We start from the raw sequence: 26,342 nt of genomic DNA, 5'->3' as shown, positions 1-26,342 counted from the left end.
GAGACGCAGGGACCAGGGCCTAGTCGGGCGCTCCTCCAGACAGCCGCGGAAGCAACCGCAGCACCACACCTGGGCCTGCAACGCATAGCCTGAAGTTCAGAGACCGGCGGGGTGGAAGTCCCGCCCCTTCCTCCAGCTCAGGGCATTCTGGGAGCAGCAGCGCAGTCCTCTCCTGGAAGGATCCCTTCCATCACTCCGAGCCAGACCCGACCCGCAGCGCCGCCCGTGGCGCGGGTCTTGGCATTCTCCAGCGGTGCTGGCGGGCGGGGAGGCCCGGGAAGTCGGCGGGCCCCTGGACGGAGACGGTCGCGGCGGCTGTTGGCCAACACCCGAGGACTACAGCTCCCGGCCTGCGTCGCGCACCGGCCACCTCCCCGAGCTTCCGTCCTGGCGGTGCCGCGCGGCCCTGTGGGAGCGGTAGTCCGCTCGCGCGATTCACAGCGCCGCGTGCGCCCCGGGCGCGCCGTAGCCGCGGGGCCCCGGCCGGGCGCTACGCTACGGAGGCGGCGTAGGGCGGGCGCCGGACGCGGGCCGGGTCGGGGCCGGGCCGGCCGCGCGGTTGCTCCGCCGCTCAGCGCGGGAGGCCGGCGGCAGAAGTTGTGGGTCGGCCGGCGCCGGCGAGCAGGCCTGGGGCCGCGCCGTCCGGGCCGCGGGGACTGAGGAGGCGTCGCCGGGTTGCGGAGGTGAGTCCGGCCGGGCCGGGCCGGGCTGGGTCGGGGGCGCGGCCTGGACCCCCGCCGGAGCCCGGGCCCGGCGGGCGGCGCCTTCCGAGCGCTGGCCGGAGCCCGAGCAGGGCTGGGGGCGCCGCCCGAGAGGGGAGCGCGCGCGGACCTGGGTCATCTGGGTCACTGGGAGACCAGCCCCGGGGTGCTGCGGACGCTGGAAGCGGCCTCAGCCCCTGCTGCCCTTGAGTGCCCTTATCTTCCAGGCCTGTCCTGATCCCGCTTGCATTAGGGGATGTGCCCCCTGCTGCCCCCCGCATCCCTGCCCACAGCGCGTCTCCGGGCACTTCCCCGGGGGCGGCGCCCTCCGGCCACCCCACACTTCCTCTTTCTCTTGGTTTGGCTCTCCGGAGACAGGGAAGTTACAGGGGTGGCCCCTGAGAACGTTTGCCAGGCTGCTGGCCACCCCTTCTCATACTGACCAGTGAACCCTTGTGTGGTCAAGTGGCCCTGACTGGGTGGCTCGGGGGGGCGCGCGGGGACGGGAGTGGGGGGGGAGGGGCGCTTCATGCAGGAGAGTTTGTGACCGGACTGCAGGCGACAGGGCTCCTGGGCCACCAGGCCTGGGAGGGCAGACAGGCCCAGCTGAGCCTGCTCTCCTCCCTGAGCCCCTCGTCGGGCCAGGTCTAGTGGGCTGTGCCATGTCCGTGACCCCCTCCGTCCCCCCAGAGACTGGGCTAGAGCAGGAAGGGGAAGTCACTGCATCCCTCCACTTCTGACTTTCTCAGATGTGAGCAGAGAGTTTCCCTGGTCTGACTCACAGAAAGAGGGCCCCAGACAGTCAGGGGGCCACACTCAGCCTGGCCTCGGGTCGGGCACATCTTACTTTCTGCTCCCAGAAGGAGCACTTCTCTCCCTTCCCTTCCGCCTCTGAAATCTCTCTGAGTTGATTCTGGGCCCACTGGCCGGTGACCTCGTGACCTCCCGAGAGCCAGGTTTAAGCCCTGCTGAGTCCAGGGCTCAGTGATAACACTGCCAGGCTGGGACCTCCGATCTCGGGTCCTGCGTCTTTGCTCTGGGTCCCCTGCCCTTCACCCAGCTCTCCGGGCCCCTGTCCTGGGTGGCTCCCTGGTAAGTCCTGCTTTCAGACGAGCAGACTGAGGCCAAGGGGCCCAGGGGGCTGCACATCCAGGTCTCCAACCCGTGAGGCTGCCTTTGTACGTCCTGGTTCCATGGCCTGTTACATTTGCGGCAGTTGGAAAGAGTATTCTGCCCTGAAATATCCCTCGAAGACCGCAGGTGTCTTTTCTGGACCCACGGTGGGTGAAGAGCCCCAGGGGGTAGCCACCCACAGGCTTGCATTCGTGGCTGTTGGACACAGAGCAGCCTCTGCCTGCCCCCCATCCCCCCCCCCCCCCCCCCCCCCCCGTACACCTCAGGCACGGGAGGGTGTGGTTAAACAAACTGGTTAGGCTTTTTTTTTTTTTTTTTTAATTTTTTTTTCAACGTTTTTTATTTATTTTTGGGACAGAGAGAGACAGAGCATGAACGGGGGAGGGGCAGAGAGAGAGGGAGACACAGAATCGGAAACAGGCTCCAGGCTCCGAGCCATCAGCCCAGAGCCTGACGCGGGGCTCGAACTCACAGACCGCGAGATCGTGACCTGGCTGAAGTCGGACGCTTAACCGACTGCGCCACCCAGGCGCCCCTGGTTAGGCTTTTTGAAGAACCAGGAAGCCTTGGTGACTGGTCACGTGTGTCCATGAATGTCTTGGGTTCCTGCTCTCCCCCGGAGTGTGAGGCTGCAGTGAGAGGCCCACATCAGAGTGGGGACAGGCATGGGGTGCCTTGGGTGGCTTCCTCATCAGATTTTCAAAGCCTGGGCCGGCATCCCAAGCAGGGACACTCCGGCTCCGGGCGTCCGGAACGAGCTCTGGGGTCACTCAGCCCTGGTCCTGCTCCCCCCTCCTACCTGGGCTGCCAGCACCTCCTCAGTGCTCCATTCCTCTGGTCCCGCCCTGCACCCCATTACTCAGCACCAGCACCCCGGGAATGTCCCAGAGCAGGACTGTGATCGTGTCTGTTGCCCAATCTCTTGTGCAGAGCTCCTCGGCATGGACTCCGACTCCCCCACCTTCTTCCCTTCCTGCTCTGCCGAGAACACCCAGGAAGCCTGTGCCGGGCTCCGACTCCACCTCTCGGGCCCTGTCCCTGGCTCCTTGTGCGCATGCGGGCCCTTGGTGCTCAGCGGTGTCCCGTCCACACCGAGTAGGTGCTCCCTGAGCTGCTTGCTCCCCACCTGCTTGCTGGCAGGTAGCTCCAGGCCTCCCAGGGGAGTACAGAATGGCACCCCACAACGTTTTGGGGGATTAACCGTGGCCTTGCTGGCTTCCGCCCTCTGTGAACGAAGGTTGGGCTGCTTCCGTCTCTCAAGCTTAGAGACCTGCCCAGCCACACCCCATCATTCTGTGGGTCCCTGCAGGGTCTGAGTAGGGGCTTGGCAGACAGCTGTGTGAATGCCGCCGGGACAGGGCCGACTGGGTGCAGGGGGCCAGGGGCCGGGGGCTGTGGGAGGACAGAGGGCTGTCCTGGCCCAGCACAGACACCCCAGGAGGGGCCGCTCGGGAAGTCAGTGACTCCGTCCCTTCCACAAGGACTAGTCTGGGTACCAGGGGTGGATTTGCAGGAGATGGGAGTGGGACACATGGTGGCTGTTCCGTGCCCTGTTTCTCTTGCTTCTGCATGCTTTGTCCCCACCTCCCTGGTGGCCAGGCTGAGGGACGTGCCTGGACGGTGCTGTCAGGTAGTCAGGGAGGAGAGCGGGTGGATAGCTGCTGCCCAGCGGTGTCACGTGTGTCTGTCCAGAGGAGGCCTTCACAGCAGCCCCTACCCACCCCTGCTGTCACAGCCCGGACCTGAGGCGGAGGGGGTTCGTTCTGGAGCTCCATCTCCCAGCATCCACACTTCTCCAAAACGTTGCCCTTTGCAATTAAATTCACCTTGAACTCCAGGGCCGTCTGCCCTGGCCTGATAGTCCCCTCCCTCCACTTAACAGGGAGGTGGTACATTCTGGAACCCTGCCGTTCGGGAACAGTGGCCGCAGGGAGGCCTGAGCCCCTGGGACCTAGGCTGCACGGCTCCCCGACTCCCCGACTCACCTTCTTCCTCCCTTAAAGTGAGCTTCAGGCTAGGTGTCCCCACGGCCCCGTGAAACCTGTGCTGCTGTGAGGCCAGAGGCCACCAGGCCTCCCTAGCCAAGGAAGGCGCCCCAAGTGAGGGGGTACATCTGGTGCTTTTTCTTTCCCTGTAGAACATATCATCTGACATTAAACAATATTGAACCTGTGAACTAAGAAACTGAGACCCTGAGAACGTCCCTGTTCCTCTGACAACAGCGTTTTGGAATGTGTACGCTTTCTCACGATGCACAGCTGAGGTGGTGTAGGCCTCCACAGACTCAAGGATGCTCAGTGACCCCGCTCGCCTCCGTGCAGGCAGCCCCGAGACCCCCGTGCGTGAGTGCGTCTGTCTGGAGAGGCCCTCCTCTCCTCTCCCCGGTCACTGGCCGCCTGTTTCCCTGTGACGAGCAGAGGTGCTCCATGTGCCCCGGCGCCGGGACCTGACTGACGTGGACAGGTCCAGAAATGCCGACGAGCGTGACCGCCATCCTGTAGTGCCCTCAGGCGGCAGCTCCTGGTCCCGAGGGCAAGGGTTTGGGACAGAGTATGGTTCCTTTCAAGTTCGGTAACGGGAAGTGCTAGGTACCCTTTCGGGGCCCACGACCTTCACCCTGCACCTGGCTCTCTGAGCTCAGCAGGCTGGTGACATCACCTCCCAGGGCACAGTGGCCTGCGAAGCAGGTGGGGGAGACCGGCCTTGTGTTTGCCTAAGGGCAACAGAGGGCTGGTGGAGGAGGCCACAGGGAGGCGGAGTCTGGGCCCTTCTGGCCTGAAGGACCGAGCAGGCCGCCGGTGCCCCTCCCCACCGCGGTCATCCCGTACCAAGGAGCACAGCTGCACACGGTTGCCCCGTCGGTGGGTAGAGTGGCCGGTGGTGCTGGGGTCTGAGTCCAGGTGAATCTCCGTAGCTGGCAAGCTGCTGGCCTGGAGCCCTGCCCGCTTGGGCACCTTTCTCTGGCAGCCCCTGTCCCCTGAGGACTCAGGGTCTTCAACAGCCCCGTCTGCCACCCTGGCTGGCCCATGGAGTTCAGGGGTCTTGAAGCAGGCAGCAAGGGGCTGGTGAGCCACGCAGCTGTCCTGGAGCCCCTAGCCTTCTCTGGTTAAGGGACAGATGCAGCTTCTAAAGGGACCTAGTCCCTCAGCCACCAACCTTGGAAGCGTTGTCCTGCTCCCTGGCACGTCAGGGTCTAGCACGACAGGGGAATCCATCAATTTGCTGCAATGACAAATAAATACATAAATCAATGTCCCATATTTATGACTGTGCAGGACCCAACTTTTGGCCCCAGTACTCTTTAAAAAATATGTCGAGACAACTCCATGATCGTACTTAAAAATAGAGACCTCTGAGACCCTTTCTGGACGCCGCCCCTAAAATTGCAAGTGCTTCTTCAGGGATGAGGTGTCCACCAGGCTCCCATCTGGACGTTTTCCTCAGGGAACCGTCCGGACGGCATACGGCCTAGACAATGAGGGTTGTTCCTCGTCCAGGCCCACGTGCCCAGGGTAGGACAGCCTTCGTGTGACCCTGGCCCGGGGGTGAGAGGCAGAGCCTGGACGGAGTGGACTCTGGCTCGTGCTGATAAGCCTGGGGGTGGGTGTGCAGGCCCAGGGCCAGAGTCCAGAACCTTCCAGGAAAGGGAGTGCCCTCCGGGTGGATGTACCGCCGGCAAGCCTGCTGTCACGGAGCCTTCCCTCTGCGTGGAGGGTCTGGCACCTGAAGCGCTGGGAGGGCCCCGTCCCAAGGGCTGTGGGTGCGTCTGGGCCACAGGGCTCGTGTGCAGTGCAGGCAACCCCTCGCCCTGCCCAGAGAGAGCTTGGCTCTCGGGGCCACCTTGCATCAGGGCGTGCTGCAGGGAACCCCTACTCGCCTGGTGGTCCAGCCCCGACTCCGGCACCCTGGCGGGATGGCCTTTGAGGGAGAGTGCTGTCCTGTCAGTCCTGGGGTACAGGGAGGTCGAAGTCTGGCTCTCCCCGGGGCGGGTCCGGCCCGATTGCACTCGGGCTGTGGGGGTGCTGAATGACCGGTTTTGTGTCTGCTGGGTGCGATCCTGGGCTTCAGCACGGTGGCTGCTCCCCCCTGTCCCCCCACCCCTGCCAGCAGGCTGCTCCCCGCCGTGCCCCCTCTGTTCTCCCCCCCAGCAAGCTGCTCCCCCCATGCCTCCCTGTGCCCCCCTCCCCCGTGCCCCCCCAGCAGGCTGCTCCCCCTGTGCCCACCCCCGTGGGCCTGTCCTGGGGCTGACCTCAGGCAGCCTGTCAGGGTTGCTGTGGTTCTCACCCTTATTGTGGGACTGGGAGGTACATGTAGACTTGCTCCCTGGGACACCTGGGTGGGGGTGTTGTGGAGCTGGGACACAAAGTTCACCTTCTCACCTGGGGAGAACTGGCACAGCACGGGGAGCATGTGCAGCGTGGACATAGTCGTGGTGCTGCGTGTTTGGGGAGGGGCTTGGGCGAGGAGTGTGCATACGGGAAGAGGCATCATTAGGCAGCATACAGCTGTGTGGAACCCGGGTCGTTGCCACACGGGACTAAGGGACCCAGGAGCACAGGACATAGTGGGCCATAAACACCCCGATTGGCTCCTGGGGTGTGACCCATACTGTGTATTCACCACCCCCCCCCCCCAACCGTGGCTTTTACTTGCCCGTAGTCTTCTCGGTTGACAAGTCACGGTGACCCCTGCGGGGTGGGTGGCCCCTGCTGGGTGTCACCTGGGTGAACTCTCGCTTGGCGGAAGCAGCTCACCTGACCCCCGCACCTCAGCACTCCACCCCTACTCTCCCCGCCCTGCGCCTGCTGAAGTCTCAGTGCTCACCCTCTCAGAGGGCCCACAGGGGCAGGGGAGGTGGGTGGGGGGACAGAGTAGTCCTCATCTAGCCCTTCTCGTGCTGGTCCCTCTGGGCGGGTCGTGCCCTGCCAGGCGCACGCCTCACCCCCCGCCGGGGGACAGGCCGCTCAGCCCCTGCTGGTCAGCACCTCAGAGCAGAGACTGCAGCCCTACCTCCGGGCTTCCATGAGGCCAGATCTAGGCCACTGCCCCGTTTAAATCTAGGGCAGCGGCTCCCGAACAAGGCCGAGGGGGCCCGGGTGGTTTGTCAGGCTGCGGGCAGGGCTTTGCCCTCGGCGCCACGTTGCCAACCGAGCACGCTGCCCTTTGCGCGTCGCGGGAGTCTGGCGCCACCACCGTGTGCGCTCTGGCTTCCCCCCAGAGACGTGATGTTCATCGCGCTTGTCCTAAGGCACGGCAGCGGAAGGGGCGCCCTTCACGCACAGGGTTCGAGTGTTGTCGCTTGCCTGGCCCACGCGGGCACCTGACGGGTGTTTGCTGAATGAGCGAAGATGCAGGAGGTGTGGATGTGTGGCCCGTGTCCACTCTTTCGCCTGGGTGAGGGCTTTGCCCACCCAGCAGGCCCTGCAGGAGAGGAGGGCGGCGTGACGCCCGTCACCCGGGGTCGGGGTGTGCTCTGTCCCACAGGAGGCCCTCCCCTGGGTTTCGTCTTAAGGGGCAGGGCCTGTGGAACAGGGTGTGGAAATGTCCCCGTGCCTGGTTGTTCTGGCGCGGAGCCAGCGTGAGAGTCCGGGACTGACCAGCGTGCCTGGCGGAATTTCCCGCACGTCACCTCGCGCAGGTGGCACTCTCGGGTTAGCACGGGGCTGGTGGCCATTCCCCAGGGGGCCTCACTCCACCAGGGTGCTCCTTCGTGGGGTCTCACTACTCCCAGTGGGGCCAAGACAGAGGATGGGATGCAGGGTGCCGTCCTCCCTGGCGGTCCCAGAGAGGCCCTCTGGAGCCAGCTGCTCTCTGGGGAGCATTTCCCCTTGCAGGGCACCCCTTGTCTTGAGCCCCTGGGGAGAGGGACCCTGTGCTGCCTCTGCCCTCCCAGGAGACGCTGGGCTGCTACCACATAGCCCACCCCAGATGGGGCCTGAAGGGTCCCAGTTCCCCAAAGACATGTCAGGAGGCTGTTGCTCAGGGAGCCACGTGCAGGGCTCCCTGAGCGACCGGGACAGGCCTAAGCGCTCACCGCCCTGCCGCCGAAGACCTGTTCTGGGCCTTACTGAGGAGCCGGTGGGTCCTCGACGGTGCTTCGGTGCTTTGGTGCTTCGGACAGCACGCCCAGCCTGTGCGAGGGCCTTGAGACCTCTTCCTTCCGGGCAGAGTCACATCCCCCTGGGAAGCCTGGGGCCACACCCTCACTCTGCTTGGGGGCTGGTTTCTCCTCAGCTCTGCCTGCCTCGGGTACGTGTGGTGCTGGCACTGACTCAGGGCAGGTGGCATGGTCCACCCCCCACCGGCCCTCTGCTCTCCCGGGGGGGCACAGGCAGAGCTCTTGGTCAGGGACGCCCCAGCCCTGGAGCCAAGCCTGAGCATCTGCGGTCCCTCCAGTGCATATGGCCCCACCTCAGGCCCCTCTGCCCTGGATTTGGCTATGAAAGGTGGGTCAGAAATACTCGGGCCCTTCCTAGGAGGGGCTCCCGCGTGGACCGGAGTCCAGGGGGCTGTTCTGATTGTTCGGGGTCTGACTCGAGCTCGTCTCGTCCACACGAAGGGGTGCCATCACAGCAGAGTCCGAGGATCTCGCCTGGAAACGCATCACTAGCTCACACGTGGTTTTACCTCAATGTCACGCTGACGCGGGGACAGTTAGGATGTGTTGGGTTGCATGAGATGCATCTTTCAGAGTCCGCTCATGTGTTTTGCCTTCCTCACACGGCTGCCGGGCGACTGGAAAGGGCATCTGTGGCTCGTGCGGCCCCTGTGGGTCGGTGCCCGCAGACATTCCTTCATGGATGGGGCGGGATGGCGTCGGTGTTGCAGGCCACGGGGTCTCTGCCTCCCAGAATCTGCTCTGGCGGTGCCCCGTGGGGAGGCCCGAGTGGTGGGGGCTGGCGCTGCTCTGTCCCACCCACGTCCCCATCCCTCCAAGGCAAGGCTGTGCACAGGACCCGGGTGATCTGGCTGGAGCTCTTATGGGGCAGGGGACCCAAACTTGTCCCGGCCCTGGCCTCCAGAGCCGCGTGTGTGCTGCTGGTCACTCTCGGCTCGGGGAGCCTCTGGCCCCACCCACATACCCTGTCCCCGTGGCCCTCTAGAGCCTGGGCGCCCACTGGCCTGCGCTGCACGGAGGCCTCCCCCGGTCCCACCCCAGCCGCCGGCCCCCTGGGGGCTGGGCTCCTTGACCCCAAGCCTCATTGGAACTTGCCTTGTTTGGGACAAGCCTCGAGGTCTCTCCCTCGTCCCATGGGGCGTCAGACGGCCTCCCCTGAGTGCAGGCCGTCTCTGCCAGAGTCCCCTTGTCTTCCTGGGCCCTTGGGGTCCGTCTGGCCTGGGAGGCTCACCCTCAGGAAGGCTCCGCAGGAGCAGGTGGATCGAGTCCGCTTGCCTCTGCCGGGCCACACGGGTCCTTGGTGCCCCCTCCCGAAGGCCGTCCCTCGGGCTGCCCAGCTCCACTGCGCACACTTCCTCGCTGCTCTGCTTTCAGCCTGATGCTCCTCCGGCCTTGTCTCTACAATAAAGCGTGACCCTGTGACTTCTTTCTCCCTGAGGGTGGGGCCCTCTGAAGACCAGCGGGACACGTGCCCGACCCCCCCAGGGGCAGGTGATGGGCTGGCTGTGGTCGGTCGTCAGGAGCGGAGCAGGGGCCCTGGTGGCGGGGTGGGGGTCCTGGGTCCCCGAGGTCGCTTGTGCCCCGGGGAGCCTCCCCAGGCTTTGGGGGTTCATTCCCGTGAGTCATGCTGTTTCTCCTCTTTCTCTTTATTCTCTCTGTGTTTATTTCTGTCGTGTGACTGACCAGCCCGGCCGCCCTGTCTCCGGCGTGGGCGCTGTCCTCCCTCCATGCTCCACCTCACCCGCTGCCGGCCGCGTGTGACCAGGCCCGGGTCTCAGCGCGGCCGCCACCGCGGGGGCCATGGGGAGCTCCGCCTCCTCGCTGGCCACCGAGACCGAGTCGGACCACGGCTTCCCCGGGGGACCGCCTTACCCTGGGCCCCCTGCAGCAGCCGGCTGGTGTAGGAGCGGCCCCGGGGGGCCCGTCTGGGGTGGTGCCCTGGTCACCCGGCAGCACCCGTCCCCGCGTCCCCGGGCCCGAAGGTAAGAGGGTGGGGAGGGGAGGGCCCAGGGGGCGGGAGTGCTGTTGTGTCAGAGTGACCCTTCCTGGGCAGAGGGCGGCGGGGGGTCCTGTTTCTGAGAATCCTCTGGCAAGTCGCTTCCCCCACAAGGCCCGAGACTTGAGAGGCTCTTGGAGAAAATCTGGGGCGCCAGCCCTCCCCCCACACGTGCAGCGTGGGTCTGGGCCTGGCTGGCTGGCGTAGTTGGGACAGGGACTGTGTGGCCTGCTTGCCAGGTACAGGGCTTGCTCTGCTGCTCCTCCTGCCGGATGCCCCTGCCCGGGCAGGCCTTCACGTGCCAGCCCAAGCCAGCTGCGGGCACGACCGGGCTCCACCCAGGTTTCTCCGCCGAGGCCGCCCATTGAGTCACCTGGGTACCCTTCCCCAGGAGTTCTGGGATGAGTGGTGGGGAGCAGCCTGGGCGCTGTGCCCACTGCTCAGGTCTCGGTGGGGAATGGGCTCAGATGGCCCACCCCTGACTTTGGCCCCTCCTGTGGCCTCGCTGGAGAGGGGAGCCTCGTGCTCAGCAGGCACTCAGGGTACCTCCAGCGGTAGCCCCTGCTCTCTTGTGACTCCCGCCAGTGGCGGCACACCTTCCCTCAGGCACCTGCCATGCTGCATGCGCTTGGCCGTCACTTCCTGTGGACGCAGCTCACTCTGCAGGACAGTCTTCTGGTGTCTGGACCCCAGGCCTGTTCTGGGGTCACCGGCTAGGTGGATAGTAGACAGGGTCCTGACGGATATCCCTTCTGGAATGGCATTGGAGGCCCCTGCAGGGTGCTGGAGAAGTGAGCCCAGCCGGTGGTGGTATCTGGCCGTCTTACCTAAGTTACCCCGGTGGCAGGAGGCACTGGGCCTGGTGGCCCAGTGAGCGACAGGAGGAGTTTCCGCTGTTCCCTCGTCACGGTATTGGTGACGCACGGGTAGACATCTGTGTGTCTCTACTTGCGTGCCCTCAAATTCACCCCCTTGTAAGCGTGCAGCTGCCTGGTTTTGGACGTCCATAGAGTTGTACGCCCAGGTCTCTGAGCCCCCGGGGACCCTGCCCATTTGCCACCCTTCCCCAAGCAGCCATCCTGCCTCCTGCCTGTAGATTTGCCTTTTCGAGAAATTTCATACCAGTGGAATCGTATAACTTTTGCATCTGGCTTCTGTCACCGAGTGTAACTTCCTCAGGGTCTGTCCACGTGACAGTGGGTGTCAGGGCTTCTTTCCTTTTTGTGGCTGAATAATAAATACCCCCTTGTACGGATGGACCCCATTGGGTTGTATCCATTTCTCAGTTAACAGATACTTGGTGGTTTCCACTTGGTTTTCATGGATCGTGTAGTTGTGAGCAATCACGTACAAGCGTTTGTGCAGACACAACGTTTTCCTTTCTCTCGGGCGGGGACCCAGGGATACAGCTGCCGAGGGTCACTGTAAGTTTGCCCGACCTCCTGAGACAGCGCCAGCCTGTGTTCCACAGCGCTGTACCGTTGTGCGTCCCTACCAGTGATGGGGGGGAGGGTTCTAGCTTCTCCCCGCCCTGGCCAACACTTGGGAGCATCTGCCTGGTTGAATCCAGACACCCTGGCGGGTGCGGGGCACTACCCCCGTGTGGTTTGGTTTGCGTCTTCCTGACTGATGACGTGGGGCATCTCCCCGTGTGACCCGTCTGTCCACACGCTTTTCACAAAGTCCCACTTCCTTCCTTCCTGGGGGTAATTCCTTACTGGGTCCTGGGGCGGGGGCTGGCCGAAAGGAGCAGCAGGCCAGGTGTGGGCCCTGCACGCCACACCCCAGCGTGCTGAGGGACACGTGTGCCCGTCAGACTTTGGATCCTGGCGCGCGCTACCGAACCGAGTCAAACTTTTTCATTCTGGCCTCCTGCCAGGCTCTTCCCCCGGGCTGGGGCACCGGCGGCTCCTCCTGTTGCCTCCTGCAGCCAGCCAGACCCGGGGCAGTCGCTGTGTGCCCTTGCGAGCAGCAGGCGAAGCAGGAGGAGTTGACAGACGCCCCGACTGCGGAAGAGAAACGGCTGGGGGCAGCTGCACCAGGCAGATGGCCGGAAATGGGGCAGGAAGGCAGGTGCCCACGCCCAACCACCCCTCAGGACCCTTCCCCTCACGCACACCTGGACGCGCGCACACACGCGTTGGGCGCTCTGCCAGTCTGGAGGGCGCCGTTCACTGGAGAGCCTCCATGCCTGGGCACGCTGTCTCCTTGGCCGGGACCGTCCCGTTGCACCGGCTTCCCTGTAACCCACCGCCAGGCCTTGGGAGCTACTCACCTTAATCCATAAGCGGTGGACGAGGGCATCGTCGCCTGCAAGCCCTGGGAACACAGAAATGAGGAGGATGACCCCAGAGGAGGGCACCTAGGCCTGCCTCGAGACCTCGGGTCGGGGGTTCTGTGGTCACGGCCAGTGGGGCATCCGGACCTTTTGGCGTGGCCTGCCCAGGACCCTAACAGCCTCAGGTCTGGCGGCTTCACTGAGGGCCTCGAGTGTGGACACCACTTACCACTCTCCACTGTCTGGGGAGGAAAGGCATCCCCCCAGGGCTGTGCTGCACCCTGCGCTGATGACCCCTAGCGTCCGTGTTCCTGCAAACGTGCGTGTCCTGGGTACTAGGGGGAGCTTACAGTGTGCCCCCAGAGGAACTCCGTAGCCTCCCTTTTGAATTGGAACCGGGTGCCGGCGACTCCCGGAAGACTGAGGGCACGGTAGGCATTTGGAGTTGGGATTTTCTGGACAAGTGCCTCAGTTTCCCATTGACTTGGCCTTCTGTTGTAAGCAGTAACTCAAGTCTTTCCGTGGGCAGCTGGCTCCTCCCAAGACACAACTCAGCCCGTGTCCTGAACTGTGTGGTGTCGTGGCGCTCGGGTGCGCTTTGTGTTGGAGTCTGGCTTGGCTCCGGGTCCCGACGCCGTTGCTTCCTCCCAGGCTGCTTGGGCGCTCTGGCCTCTCTGGGTGTCTTGTGAGCCCTCAGCTCCTCCCCGGGCCCTGCGTCACATCGGGGCGACCTGGGGTTCTGGGGTTGTGGAGTTGGAGGTGACCTGAGGGAGGTGAGGGCCAGGGGCCTCTGGTCAGCAGGTCACTGACCTCTGAGCCACTTCTCAGCCTGCCCAGTGACCCCGAGATGTGGGCTGCAGGGGTCAGTGAGGGAGCACAGCGCCCTCACCACTGCCTGTCCTGGGAACCCCTGTGCCACTGCCGCCATCCCCAGGGCCGCCCCTGCACAGGGCTAAATTTGAGTTTTGGGCACTACTTTGATTGAACCCTTTCTGAACCCCAGACAGAACCTTCCTGGTGTGTTTTGTCCACCACGATGGCTGTAAAACCTGCCGCATGCCGCCAGTGTCCCCAGGTGCTGGCCAGGACCAACAGACACCATACCTCAAGTTTACTGGGCCCAGATGGGAGACTGGCCAGCTGGCAGATTAGGAGGGCAAACGGGAATTGGGCCCCCTCCCTCCCCATGCTGTCCTTGCTTAGAGCATCTGGGACCCCCAGAGCCTTGGATCCAAGGGCAGATGTGTCCTAGAACAGGTGTCATCTCCCCTTCCTGCACCGGGGCCAGGGGCTTTTCTTTGGAGACCCCGCTCAGGAGTGGACGGTCTCCAGAGTGGCACATTAGCTCTGGTGGCCCCCGCGACCAAGCCAGGTGAGGCGTGCGGGGTGAGTGACCGTGCCCTGGTCCTGGAGCTGGGGTGAAAGCAGCCTAGGACTTAACCCATGCTTGTGTGCGTGTCTCTGGGCACACACTGTGACCCACACCCTGACTGTGGACCCTTCTCCGAGTGGGGAACGGTGTGGGGGAGGGCCCAGTGGTCTCCAGGAAGATTTCTTAGGCTTTTTGTAGCACGGAAGCCAAGGCCAAAGCTCGTGTGCCCCTCTCTGCTGGTGCTGAGTGCCTGTACTGAGCCCAGCCTGGCACCCATTCACCCCACCGCCCGTCTGTCTGCTTGGGCACTGCCATCTGTGGGCAAGGCTGTGTTGGCTCCTGAGCCTCGGCCACACAGGCTGGGAAGGTGGCTTCACAGAGTTTGCCCTGGGCCCTGAGAAACTTTCCTGTTGCTTGGGTTTTTGTTTTGTTTTGTTTTTTTGTGTTTTTTTGAAGAGGCAACTTTTCTTTCTTCCTGAACCAAAAGGTTTTGGCATAAACAGCATCAGAAGCACGGGCTTCGTGCCTTGTAAAGAACAATTGATTTTTCCGCCAGGCAGAACAGCTACAATCGGTGAGGAGACTGTGTGTCATGGAGTGTAGACGCCCCCTTGCACCCAGATTAGCCCTTGAGAAGCAGGTCGAAGGGCTCTCTCCGCCCCCAGGCATTGACCCATCTGAGGCGGCAGAGGAGCCGGGAGCACCCCCCCCCCCCCCCCCCCCGCACTGCCCTCCAGCGCTACTAGACCCATACGCGCACACGCCACAGCCCAGCCGCTGGGAGGTGCTGTGTCCTCTGTGGCCACTACACCTGGCATCTGGGGCACACGGCCGTGCCTGCAGGCTGCCCCCTCGGGACGAGGGACAGGGGCTCCAGGCAGGGTGCGGTGCACTGTGAGTGTTGCCAGCCCTGCAGCCGCCCGTCCTGGGAGGGGCACGGGATCCCTCGGGTCTGGGCACTGCCAGCACTTCGGGATAAGCTGCTGGTGGAAGGGGCTCTCCCCTTTCTCCCGCCTCCTTTGACCTTGAACACCTCCCCCGGGATGCCCCTGGGCTGGGCAGCTCCCCACCACAACCCCACGGGACTGCCAGCTGCGGGTGGGCCTCACCGGGCCTGGCCCCCGCAGCTTGGGCGCGTGCCACGGGAGGGCAGGTTCGAACGGTGCCGTGGGGCCACACAGGGCGGGCCTGCGGTGGTCTGGGTTGGTAGTGGGCAGGTGAGTGGGCAGTGGCCAGCCCCGCAGGATGCAGCCTGCCCCTCCCTTGACCCAGCGGGTGAGCCTGGACCACTGCTAGGCTGCTTTTCGTGGTCAGATGTCTGCCCAGGGTCCCCAGAGAGACCAAAGAAGTAGCTGGGCTGGGGGAGCCAGCCGTTGGCCCTGAGTGGGCATGACCCCCAGTCACTTAGGCCCTCCCCTTGAGTTCTCTTTTTTTTTTTGAGATGAAATTCATACAATATCGAGTAACCATTTCAGAGCGAATGGCCAGTGGCATTTAGTACATTCACACTGTGTGTGCCCAAAACCTCTACCCAGTCCCCGGACTTCATCACCCCGGTGCTCCTGAAGAAGCTGTCCCCAGCCCTTGGGGGCCACCACACTTCTTACTGCCTCTGGGTCTCCCGTCGTGAAGATTTCCTGTAAATGGACTCCCACAACGTGTGGTCTTCTGTGCTTTTGTGTTTGTTTTCTCTCACTTAGCTCTACGTGTTCACGGTTCATCCACATTGCTGCCTGTGTCGGAATTTCATTCTTTCTTAGGGCCAAATAACAGTGCACAGTTCGTTTACCTGTTTATTCACTGACGGGCCTTTGAGTTGTTTCCATCTTTGACTGTCGTGAATAGATCTGCTCTGAGCATGTGTGTGCGTGCCGGGGTACCAGTTGTCATTTGTGGGGGGGTGCACACCCAGGAGAGGAATTGCTGGGTCAGGTGGTAATTGCCACGTGCTGAGGGCCGCCTCCGCATGCCCGCTGGCGATGCGGCGTCGGGTTCTCTCTTCTCCGGTGCCCGTGGGTCCTTGTTGTCGTCTGCACTGTGGATTCCGGCCAGCCATCATGGTGCCTCTCGGGGGCTTCGGTTTGCCTTTTCCTGGTGGCCGGTGATGTTGAGCATCTTTCCACAGGCTTCCATAGCCACTTGTGTGTCCTCTTTGGAGAAATGTCCGTTCACATCCTTTGACCATTTTTAAAACAGAATTTTTGTTGTTATTCAATTATAGGAGTTACTTATATTTCCTGCATGCAAAACCCTTGTCAGACACGTTTGCACATATTCTCTCTCGTTTTATGAGTGATTTTTTCACTTGTCCCGCTGTGCCCTTTGAAGCATGGAAGCTGTTCATTCTAAGTCCGATTTTCCCCTTATTGGCCTGTGCTTTTAGTGTCGTAACTGGCCCATTGTCAAATTCAAGGTCACAGAATTTTCTCTTTTTTTCTTTCTTTATTTTATTTTTTATTTAAGTAGCCATTATGCCCAGTGTGGGGCTCAAACTCACAACCCTGAGATCAAAAGTTGGATGTTCTACTGACTGAGCCAGCCAGGCGCCCTTCAGGGTCCCAAAAATTTACTTGGTTTTTTTTTTGTAGGAGTTTTATAGTTCTCACTCCTGCATTTAGGTCATTGATCCATTTGGAGTTACTGGTGTGAGGTAAGGGCCCCACTTCATTGTTTAGTGCTTAGATCCTGCTTTCCCAGCACCATTTGTTGAAAAGACTGCCCTCAACCTGAGCGGCCTTGGCACCCTTATCTAAAATCATTTGACTAGGGGCGCCTGGGTGGCTCAGTCGGTTGAGCGTCCGACCTCGGCTCAGGTCACGATCTCGCCGTTCGTGAGTTCGAGCCCCGCGTCGGGCTCTGGGCTGATGGCTCAGAGCCTGGAGCCTGCTTCCGATTCTGTGTCTCCCTCTCTCTCTGCCCCTCCCCCGTTCATGCTCTGTCTCTCTCTGTCCCAAAAATAAATAAACGTTAAAAAATAAATAAATAAATAAAATAAAATAAAATAAAATAAAATCATTTGACGAGGGGTGCTCAGCTGGCTCAATTGGCAGAGCATGTGACCCTTGATCTCAGGGTCGTGAGTTTAAGCCCCACGTTGTGTGTGGAGCCTACTTAAAAAATAAGAAGTTTGACCATATGTGTGAGGGTGTTTTCCAGACTGCTCACTTCTGTCCTGTTGGTCACACAGACCATATGTAGATATATGCTTTGTCCTTGTCTTGAGTTCTTTTGCAAGATTGTTTTGGCTAGTTGAGGGGAGGGGGGTGTCCTTGCAGTTTGATACGAATTTTAGAAACAGGTTTTTCCATTCCTGCAAAAAAGAAAAGAAAAATGGGATTTTGATTGGGCTTGCATTGAATCTGATTTTATCAATCACTTGGGAATTACTGTCATTGTAACCGTATGAAGTCGTACGGTCGAGGGGGTGTCTTTCCATTCCTTCATGTCTTCTGTGATTTCTTTCAGTGACGTTTTGTACTTTTCAAGGTACAAGTCTCTCCTCCTTAGTTAAATGTATCCTTAGATATTTCATTGTTTTGGATGAAGTGGTATTGCTCTCCTAAGCTCTTGCTGGCCTAGAAACCCAGCTGACGCTTGTGTGTCAATCTCGTGCCCTGTAACGTTGCTGAATTCATTTATTAGCTCTGGTGGTTTCTCTTTTTAATGTTTATTTATTTTTAAGAGAGAGAGCACGCACATGAGTGGGGGGGGGGTGGGTGGCGGGGCAGGTGGCAGAGGGTCCCAAACAGTGTGAGGCAAGATCGGAGCTGAAGTCGGTCACTCAACCAACTCAACCACCCAGGCGCCCCAACTCTAGTATATTTTTTGTGGATTCTTGGGATTTCTAGAGGTAGTGTTACTTCTTCCTTTCCAGTTGGATGCCTCTTACCTCTTTTTCCTGCCTAACTGCTCTGGTTGAGACTCGAGTACAATGCTGACCAGCAGTGCTGAGCCCCTGGTCTTGGGAGGAAAGCACTCAGTGTGTCACCTCTGGGTATGATGTTCGCTGTAGATTTTTGAGGATGCCCTTTTTCCCGTCCAGGAAGTTCACTCATACTCTCTCCTGGAACTGGCTAAAGACTGCCCGCCTCCCCAGCAGAGCGCCGTGGCCACTAGGGCAGCATGTCTTGACCCCATTGCTCTGTTCCCACAGGTCGGCCCCTCCAGAAGGGGTCTGAGGACAGACCTGTGAGGTCCCTTGGAGGCCTTGAGGGCTCCTGACTCCTCAGAATCCTTGAGCCCCTCGTAGGGTGCGCTCTTGGGGCCGATGTCTGTTACGGCCCGGAAGGACACAGACCCTGCGGCTCAACCCCTTTGTCCCAGGTGGACACTCGGGCCTGCACTGATCAGGACCTTCCCTTGCAGCCACACGCACTCTCCTGGGTCCATGGCCGCGATTGGGGAGTGGTCCTGTGCGCGCTGCACCTTCCTGAACCCAGCCGGGCAGCGCCAGTGCTCCATCTGTGAGGCCCCCCGGCACAAGCCTGACCTCGACCACATCCTCCGGCTCAGCGTGGAGGAGCAGAAATGGCCCTGCGCCCGCTGCACATTCCGGAACTTCCTGGGCAAGGAGACCTGCGAGGTGTGCGGCTTTGCCCCAGAGCCTGTGCCTGGCACGTCCCTGCTGCCCATCATCAATGGGGTCCTGGCGGAGCCCAGGGGCAGCTGCAAGGAGGAAGCCGGCCCCGTGCGGACGGTGGGGCTGGCGGCCTCAGAGCCAGCTCGGGGGCGGCCCGAGGAGGAGGAGGAGGAGGAGGAGGAGGAGGAGGAAGAGGAGTTAGAGGAGGAGGAGCAGGAGAGGGCAGCAGAGCCTGGGAGTGGCTGGGCCTGCCAGCGATGCACACTGCACAACACGCCCGTGGCCAGCTCCTGCTCGGCCTGCGGAGGCCCCCGGAAACTCTCGCTGCCCAGAATCCCTCCCGAGGCCCTGGTGGTCCCCGAAATCGTGGCCCCCGCCGGCTTCCACGTCATACCTGCCCCACCCCAGCCCGGGGAAGGCGCCGAAGCTGACCCTCCCTCTGCCACCGACCAGGAGCCCCCCCGGGCGCCGTCCTTCAGTCCTTTCTCGCCCACCCTGCAGAACAACCCTGTGCCTCGCAGCCGCCGCGAGGTTCCCCCCCAGCTGCAGCCACTGGTGCCTGAGGCCACCCAGCCCTCACCCACTGCCGGCTCCAAGGGGCCCCCCCAGGGCCCAGGGCGGACCGCAGCCGGGGCCTCCCGCTTGGCAGAGCTGCTGTCAAGCAAAAGGCTGAGCATGCTGGAGGAGGAGGCCACTGAGGGTGGCCCTGCGCCGCACCGGTGTGGCTCCTGCTCTGTGCCCGGCCCCGCGAGCCCTGCCCGCTGCGAGGCCTGCGGTGCTGTGCCGGGCAGCGACGTCATTGACCTGGCTGGAGACACTGTGCGCTACAAGCCAGCCAGCCCCTCCAGCCCCGACTTCACCACCTGGTCATGCGCCAAGTGCACGCTTCGGAACCCCACGGCAGCCCCCAGATGCACCGCGTGCGGCTGCTCCAAGCTGCATGGCTTCCAGGAGCACGGCGAGCTCGCCACCCGCTGCCCCGACTGCGGCGCCGAGAAGTCCGGTCCCTGCTCAGCCCACAAGGCCAGCTGCCCGGTTCTCGTGGGGCCGCCCGAGCGCCCAGGCCAGTGGGCCTGCCCTGCCTGCACTCTGCTCAACACACCCAGGGCCAAGCACTGTGCCGCCTGTCACACGCCCCAGCTCCTCGTGGCCCAGCGCCGGGGCGTCGCGCCCCTGAGGCGCAGGGAGAGCATGCACGTGGAGAAGCGGCGGCAGACCGATGAGGGCGAGGCCAAGGCCCTCTGGGAAAACATCGTGGCCTTCTGCCGGGAGGTGAGCGCCCTGCTGATGGTGGCCCCGCTCCGGGTCTGGCACTCTGCTTCCACAGACCTCTCCTCTTTGTGGGCACCACCCCCCCCCCCCCGCCCCGTCCCCCGACCAAGGTGTCTGCGCCTTCTGTCCTTTCTGGGTGGTCCTTCTCTGGCCGGAGGGACAGCACCAGCACTCTTTTCCCCAAGCTCTGTGCACCAGCCTGCTCTCCCACCCCTTGCCCTTTGATCCTGTCTACGCATGAGGGTCTGTACTCCTGACCCTTCTCAGCTGTGATCTCCCGTAGATGGTGAAGCCACGGGGAGGTGGGGACACAGGTGCAGGCTTCTTGCCACAGGCAGGCCTGGTGCCTCCTCCAGCCAGGGAGACCCTGCGGAAACTCGGGGTTGGGACACTTCCTCACTCTCTTCTGCCCTTGTAGCTGTGGGGGTCCTGAGTCCAGGGGAGCATTGCCCCCCCCCCCGCGTCACTTGGAGGGACTGTCTGTCCCCCCCTCAGGTTGCTGCCCCCATCACTGCCAGCAGCCCACCCTGACGGCCTGTCTGGGGGTTTGTGCCCTGGCTTCCCCATCCCAGGTTCTCCGCACCCCCATGCCTGCCATCCCTGTAACTTCCAGGCTGGGGATGTGCAGTGTCCCCCGTGTCCACATGGCATGGTGTGGCTCACGCAAAGCCTTGGCCAGGACCTCCAGATCGGTCAGGGTGCTGGCTCTGGCCTCAGCCAGGAGGAGACTGAGTGTGAGGCCATGGCCCTTGCAGAACAGTGTGAACTTCGTGGATGACAGCTTCCCCCCTGGGCCCAAGTCTGTGGGCTTCCCCGCGGGTGACAGCGTCCAGCAGCGTGTGCGGCAGTGGCTGCGGCCCCACGAGATCAACTGCTCCGTCTCCAGGGACCACAACGCCTCGTGGTCCGTGTTCCACACTCTCCGGCCCTCGGACATCCTGCAGGGGCTGCTGGGGAACTGCTGGTGAGCGGGGCGCCCACGGGGGGCTGGGCAGCGGACGGCCCAGTGTGCTCACAGCAAGGCCCTGGTTCCGTACAGGTTCCTGAGCGCTCTGGCCGTGCTGGCCGAGCGGCCTGACCTGGTCGAGCGGGTGATGGTCACACGCAGCCTGTGTGCAGAGGGCGCCTACCAGGTGCGGCTCTGCAAGGACGGCACGTGGACGACAGTGCTGGTGGACGACATGCTACCCTGCGACGAGGCCGGCTTCCTCCTCTTCTCCCAGGTGGCGGGATGGGGGGGCCTGGGGCGGGCATCATGGGTCTCGGCGGGCGCCAGGCCTCTCGACTCCAGCCCCTCCCTGTAGGCTCAGCGGAAGCAGCTGTGGGTGGCGCTCATCGAGAAGGCGCTGGCCAAGCTGCACGGCTCCTACTTCGCCCTCCAGGCGGGGCGCGCCATCGAAGGCCTGGCCACGCTCACCGGTGCCCCCTGTGAGAGCCTGGCGCTGCAGGTCAGCTCCACTAACCCCCGCGAGGAGCCCGTTGACACTGACCTCATCTGGGCCAAAATGCTGAGTTCTAAGGAGGCTGGGTAAGAGGGGCGGGCGCTGTGGCGGTCAGCGGCGTTGGGAGGAGAGGCGAGACAAGGGGACGGCCAGGCCGGGGCCTGGAGCGGTGGGAGAACCGGGGCACGCGCCCTCTGGCCCGCACCCTGCATCTCAAGTTCGCCAGCATCTCTTACGGCAGGCAGGATGCTTGCCCATTGGCCTGACCTGGAAGGCCTCATCCTGAGTTGGGCCTCTGGTGACTGCCAGGGCCCAGTCGGAGCCGCATGGAGAGAGAGCCCCACGGAGGCACCTGGTGGGAGTGGGGCTTGCCTTCTAAGACCTGGCACGCGCTGGCCAGGGTGTCTGTGGGAAGGGCTCAGAACCTTAGGCCTGGGAGAGACGGCTTATGAGTGCCAAGACCTTGTGCTCTCGGCTGATAGTGGGCAGTATTGCTGCCCTCCGAGAGCCACAGCCCGGAGCCGGCAGGACCAGCCAGCCTCGGGAGGCTTGTGGGGACTGGAGCCCAAGGCCTCTGAGCTCCTGGACCACAGCGGAGGGGGCTGGGCCAGCAATTTCCCGAGTCCCCTGTGTCTCATGAGGGTCCCACAGGCAGGACCCCCCCCTCCCCCCACCCCTGCTACCTTCCGCTCTCCTCCTATCCCCCCCCCACCCACTGGGGGGCAGGGCCAGCAGTCGCTGAGGCTGCTTACTAAGGGCCCCCAGTCGCTGAGGCTGCTCTGCCCGTGCAGGTTCCTCATGGGTGCCTCCTGTGGTGGGGGTAACATGAAGGTGGACGATGCCACGTACGAGAGCCTGGGCCTGCGTCCCCGCCACGCCTACTCCATTCTAGATGTCCGGGACGTCCAGGGCTCCAGGTAGGGGCCGGGTGGATGTGTGGTGGAGGCGGTGGGGGCACGGCCATGGCCCTCAGCCCTGTGGTCCGCAGGCTCCTGCGTCTCCGGAACCCGTGGGGCCGCTTCTCCTGGAACGGCAGCTGGTCAGATGAGTGGCCGCACTGGCCAGGGCACCTGCGCAGCGAGCTCATGCCACATGGGAGCAGCGAAGGCGTCTTCTGGATGGAGTACAGCGACTTCATCAGGTACCCAGACGCTGCAGGCAGGCCCCATGGCAGCCCCTGTGCTTCAGCCACCTTCACCTTGGCTCACCTGATCTCTCTGCCCCAGTTGACCCATCGTGTGGTGCCCTGCCCTGGGGACCCCACCTGCCCTTCCCGACAGCTTGAGCGGGGCGGGGGCATTCCAGAATCCAGCTCAGCACAGAATCAGTGAGGGAGGGGCTTGTATTGCCAGGGCTGGGCCGCCGCCTCCTCCTCCTCCTCTTCCTCCTCCTCCTCCTCCTCCTCCTCCTCCCCCTCCTCCCCGCTTCATGATGCTCAGGGCTGGGGACCCCTGGTGGTGTCCAGGGGCAACAGGCCCGGACCAGGGCTTCCCGACCCCGGTCCCAGGAGATGCCCTGGGGCAGGGAGTGGAGAGGGTGCAGAAGTGCCTGCACCCGAGCGCAGCGGGGCTGTCCTCTCGCTGCCCAGGTACTTCGACTCCGTGGACATCTGCAAGGTGCACTCGGACTGGCAGGAGGCGCGTGTGCAGGGCTGCTTCCCCAGCTCTGCCAGCGGGCCCGTGGGGGTGACTGCTCTCACGGTGCTGGAGCGCGCGTCCCTGGAGTTTGCCCTCTTCCAGGAGGGCAGCAGGTGGGCGGGGCCCTGGGCTGGCGGTGGGCGGGGCCGGAGGTGGGCGGGGCGACTCCCCTGACCGCAGCCCCGCCTCTGGCCGCAGGCGCGCCGACTCGGGGGACAGCCACTTGCTGGACCTGTGCGTGTTGGTGTTCCGCGCGTCCTTCGGCAGCGGTGGCCGCCTGAGCCTGGGCCGCCTGCTGGCCCACAGCAAGCGCGCGGTCAAGAAGTTTGTCAACTGCGACGTGATGCTGGAGCCCGGCGAGTACGCTGTGGTGTGCTGTGCCTTCAACCACTGGAGCCCCGCCGCGCCGGGACCCCCAGCCGGCTCGCAGGGTAAGCCCCACCCCGCCGCCCCCCACCCGCAGGGAGGGCCGCGCTGTGCCCCCCCCCCCCCCCCCCCCGCCTCCCCCACTCACGCCCCCAACTCCCGCCCCCCACAGCCTCCAGCCCCTCGGCGGGAGTCCCGCGCTGCGCCCCGCAGCCGCCCGGCCACGTGCTGGCCGTGTACAGCTCCAGGCTGGTCATGGTGGAGCCCGTGGAGGCCCAGCCGACCACGCTGGCCGACGCCATCATTCTGCTCACGGAGAGCCGGGGCGAGCGGCACGAGGTGGGCCGGCGGGCGGGGTCCTGGGTGGGGGGAGGAGGGGAGGCCCGGTCCCAGCCCACTCTGTGCTGTCTGGTGTCCAGGGACGCGAGGGCATGACCTGCTACTACCTGACGCACGGCTGGGCAGGGCTCATCGTGGTGGTGGAGAACCGGCATCCCAAGTCCTACTTGCACGTGCAGTGTGACTGCTCCGACAGCTTCAACGTGGTGTCCACGCGCGGCAGCCTGCGCACCCAGGACAGCGTGCCCCCCCTGCACAGGTGGGCACCGCCCGGGCCCCGGCTGCTTCCTCGACGCCCGCCCCCTGCCCGCCCCGCTTCCTCTGCCTTCGCTGGCCCCTTCCCCCCCCCCCCCCCCCCCCCCCCCCGTGGGCACCGGCCCCACCCCTCACCCCACCCCACCCCCATCCTCACCGGCCCCCTCCCCCAGGCAGGTCCTGGTGATCCTGTCCCAGCTGGAGGGCAACGCAGGCTTCTCCATCACCCACCGCCTGGCACACCGCAAAGCCGCCCAGGCTTTCCTCAGTGACTGGACGGCCTCCAGGGGCACCCACAGCCCCCCTCTCACGCCGGAAGTCGCTGGCCTGCATGGCCCCCGGCCTCTGTGACCACCCCACCTTCCCAGCCCCCACGTGCACTTTATGAGGGAGACCCCCACAGAGGCCGCTTGAACCAGAATCTCAGGACCCCGCCCAGGGAGCCACTGGCTGCAGTAGCTTCCCCTAGGCCTTCCTCCCTGCCCCTTCCTCCTGCCCAGGGCCTCCCAGCTACCGAGCAGAATACCTCGAACCTGCCTCTGGCACACGGGGCCTGTACGCCGGCCCCCCTGACCAGCCACCTCCAGGTCGGGTTCGGACTGCCAGGGCCAAACCAAGGTGAGGCTTCTCTTCCCTGGGGGCCTGGGGCCTCCTGCCTGGGTGAGGCAGCCAGGGGCCCTGTTCCTAGAACCAGATCTGGGCAGGTCAGAAGCCAGGACCCCAGGGTGAGAGCAGGGATCGCTCCCGTGTAGGGGTCGGAGACTGGGACTCCAGGCTGAGCAGGGACCACCACCTTCTGTGGGGGTGAGGACAGGGACCACCCCTCATGGGACATGCGATCAGGAGCCTTCTCGCCTCAGCTTACCCCCGGAGCACGTTTCCCCGCCCTCCGGCCCCCACGAGGCAAGCAGGGGTCCTTGGAGTCCCAGCAGTGTGTCCCGGGAGGCCGGTGCCTGGCGACCGTGGGCTCAGGGCCAGGGATGGGGAAGGTCCCAGCTGCCCCTCTGGCGACACTATGCAATTCCTGGAGCGCCTGCCAGGATCGAAGCCATGCCCCGGGGGCTGGAGGTCAGAGCCTCCCGGTCAGGGTCCAGCCGGGCCCAGGTCCCGCCCTGCCGTTTGGCGTCCGCATCCCCGGCAGGCTCCCTGTCTAGGCACGTGTAGGGCCCGGCGGCCCCTCCCTGCTCCTCCCCCACCTCAGAAGCCCAGGGAGCCGAGCCGCCACTTGGCCACCCGGCCGTCCTCCCTTGAGGTTGCTGTCAGGCCAGAGAGCTGCAGTTGCCCGCAGACCTGTGAGGCCGGCTTTCTGGGGCCCCGGCCGGCCTCGGTGTCCTGCAGTTCCCAGTCAGCGGGCAGCCCTGCGGCCTTTTACACCTGGAGAAACGCCGGGAGGCAGTCCACTCCCCTTTTACTCGGAGCTGCGAATATTTTTAACCCTGTATATATGGCCAGCTCTTCCGACACAGAGACTGTTTTACCAATTGTCAGTCCCCATCCCCGTAGGATGGCTCCCCATGGGTGTTTCCAGACTCAGGCTCCAACGGACCAAATAAAAATGTTTTGTTTTGTAACGACGCCTGCTCGTCTGCCTGCTGCCCCTGCCAGGGTCCCTGGCCCCTCCCCTCCCTGTGCAGGCAGGGCCGTGCCGAGGGGCACCAGCCTGCCCGGTGGCAGCACCTCACTTGAGGGGGGCTTGCCAGCTGCCTGCACGTCGGAAGGGCTGGGGCCGGGGGTCCGGGCAGGGCAGAGGCTGGGGGCCGACCTCGGGGCTGCCGCGGCCAGCAGGCGGATCCCACGCACACAGCACACCCTGCCACGGTCAGCAGACCGGTCCCCACGCACACAGGACTGTGGAATCTGCTTCCAGGGGTCCCGTCTGAACCCGTCAGGCTCGTTAGGCGGGAGCAGATGGGAGTGAGGGGCTGCACCGGGAGAAAAGTTTCCGTCTGGGACGGCAGCTGTCCTGCTCCTGCTCGGCCCCAGCCAGCCCACGTCCCCTCCTGCCCATCCTGGGAGGCCCCATCCCCGTGTCTCAGGTGGCGGGCCGAGGCGGGCGTGCCGAGTGGCTCACCGGGCTGCGGTTTGCACAGCGGGGGCCGCCCCCCCACACACACACCCAGAGGCTGCGGTGGTTGGGGGGGGGGGGGGGCTGCACAGGCCGGTGCTCGGGCGGGTGTAAGAGGCCTGTCACAGGCCAGCCTATCGAATGTGAAAGCAATTAAAGCCACCAGCAGTGTTCGCTCCGGGCGGGCCTCGGGCAGCGGGGCAGCTGCCACAACACATCTCACGGGCGCCCTGCTCCACCGCGGCTGCGCCGGCCACGCTGGGCCTCGTCCTGCGGGGCGGGGGCCCAGGCGCGTCCACCTTGAGTTGGCACGGGGCTGGCCCTGCCACCCCTGGGGTGTCCCAGCATCCTGGGCCACATCCCTCCCTGGGACAACCCAGGAAGCAAGACGTGAGGACAGCGGGCTCCTGACGACATCCTTGGGTCCCGCCAGGCCGCAGTCTCCACACGAGGCTGGAGTGGGGGGGCGGGGGGGGGGCTGCTGTGTGCCCACCCCTTCCCCTAGAGCCCCGGTGTGCACGGGAGGAGGCTCTAGCAGGGAGGGGGTGGTAGAAAGAGGGGCCACGTGGCCCCAGCCTGAAAGGGCACACGGTGTCTGGGAAGGAGTTGGGGGACCCCGTAGTCCAGACCCTTAGTTTTGATTCAGGAGCTCACGGGAGGTGCTGGAAGGGGGTCGAGGTGGGCGCTTGGCCAGGATCAGGGGGCTCCTGGGGTGTGGACTTAGCCACCAAGCCCTTGGCCGTGGCTGGCCTCACCTGGACCCCAGGGCCACCAAAATGGGGATCGGG

General features: G+C 63.9%; 1 protein-coding gene across 4 annotated transcripts; it reads left to right on the top strand.

The window, feature by feature from the left end:
• Nucleotides 1–526: 526 nt before the first annotated feature.
• On the top strand, nt 527–25,060 carry CAPN15 (calpain 15). 4 transcript variants are annotated; one of them, XM_042921375.1, is made up of 14 exons: nt 527–683; nt 2,766–2,930; nt 9,640–9,935; nt 17,965–19,450; nt 20,206–20,414; nt 20,490–20,673; nt 20,755–20,978; nt 21,684–21,809; nt 21,881–22,033; nt 22,481–22,642; nt 22,728–22,960; nt 23,068–23,234; nt 23,315–23,493; nt 23,663–25,060. In XM_042921375.1, exons 3-14 carry the CDS (start codon nt 9,754–9,756, stop codon nt 23,838–23,840), a joined length of 3,483 nt encoding a protein of 1,160 aa, XP_042777309.1. In that variant the 5' UTR covers nt 527–683; nt 2,766–2,930; nt 9,640–9,753; the 3' UTR covers nt 23,841–25,060. The 4 variants fall into 4 exon arrangements, with proteins under 4 accessions (XP_042777309.1, XP_042777308.1, XP_042777311.1 ...); XM_042921374.1 differs by lacking the exon at nt 2,766–2,930; XM_042921376.1 differs by lacking the exon at nt 527–683 and having other exon boundaries at nt 2,322–2,930; nt 23,667–23,757.
• Nucleotides 25,061–26,342: the final 1,282 nt, after the last annotated feature.

This window comes from Panthera leo, chromosome E3, assembly GCF_018350215.1.
Source record: "Panthera leo isolate Ple1 chromosome E3, P.leo_Ple1_pat1.1, whole genome shotgun sequence".
Lineage (NCBI taxonomy): Eukaryota > Metazoa > Chordata > Mammalia > Carnivora > Felidae > Panthera > Panthera leo.
Note: the sequence above shows the minus strand (reverse complement) of the source record. Positions and strands in the feature narration are given on the sequence as shown.

Bases quoted from the DNA above. Each gene is read 5' to 3' on its own strand.
- CAPN15 (XM_042921374.1), top strand. From the start codon at position 9,754: ATGGGGAGCTCCGCCTCCTCGCTGGCCACCGAGACCGAGTCGGACCAC. The intron at 22,961-23,067 runs GTAAGCCCCACC...CGCCCCCCACAG, and splicing joins ACCCCCAGCCGGCTCGCAGG to CCTCCAGCCCCTCGGCGGGA. The intron at 23,235-23,314 runs GTGGGCCGGCGG...TCTGGTGTCCAG, and splicing joins GCCGGGGCGAGCGGCACGAG to GGACGCGAGGGCATGACCTG.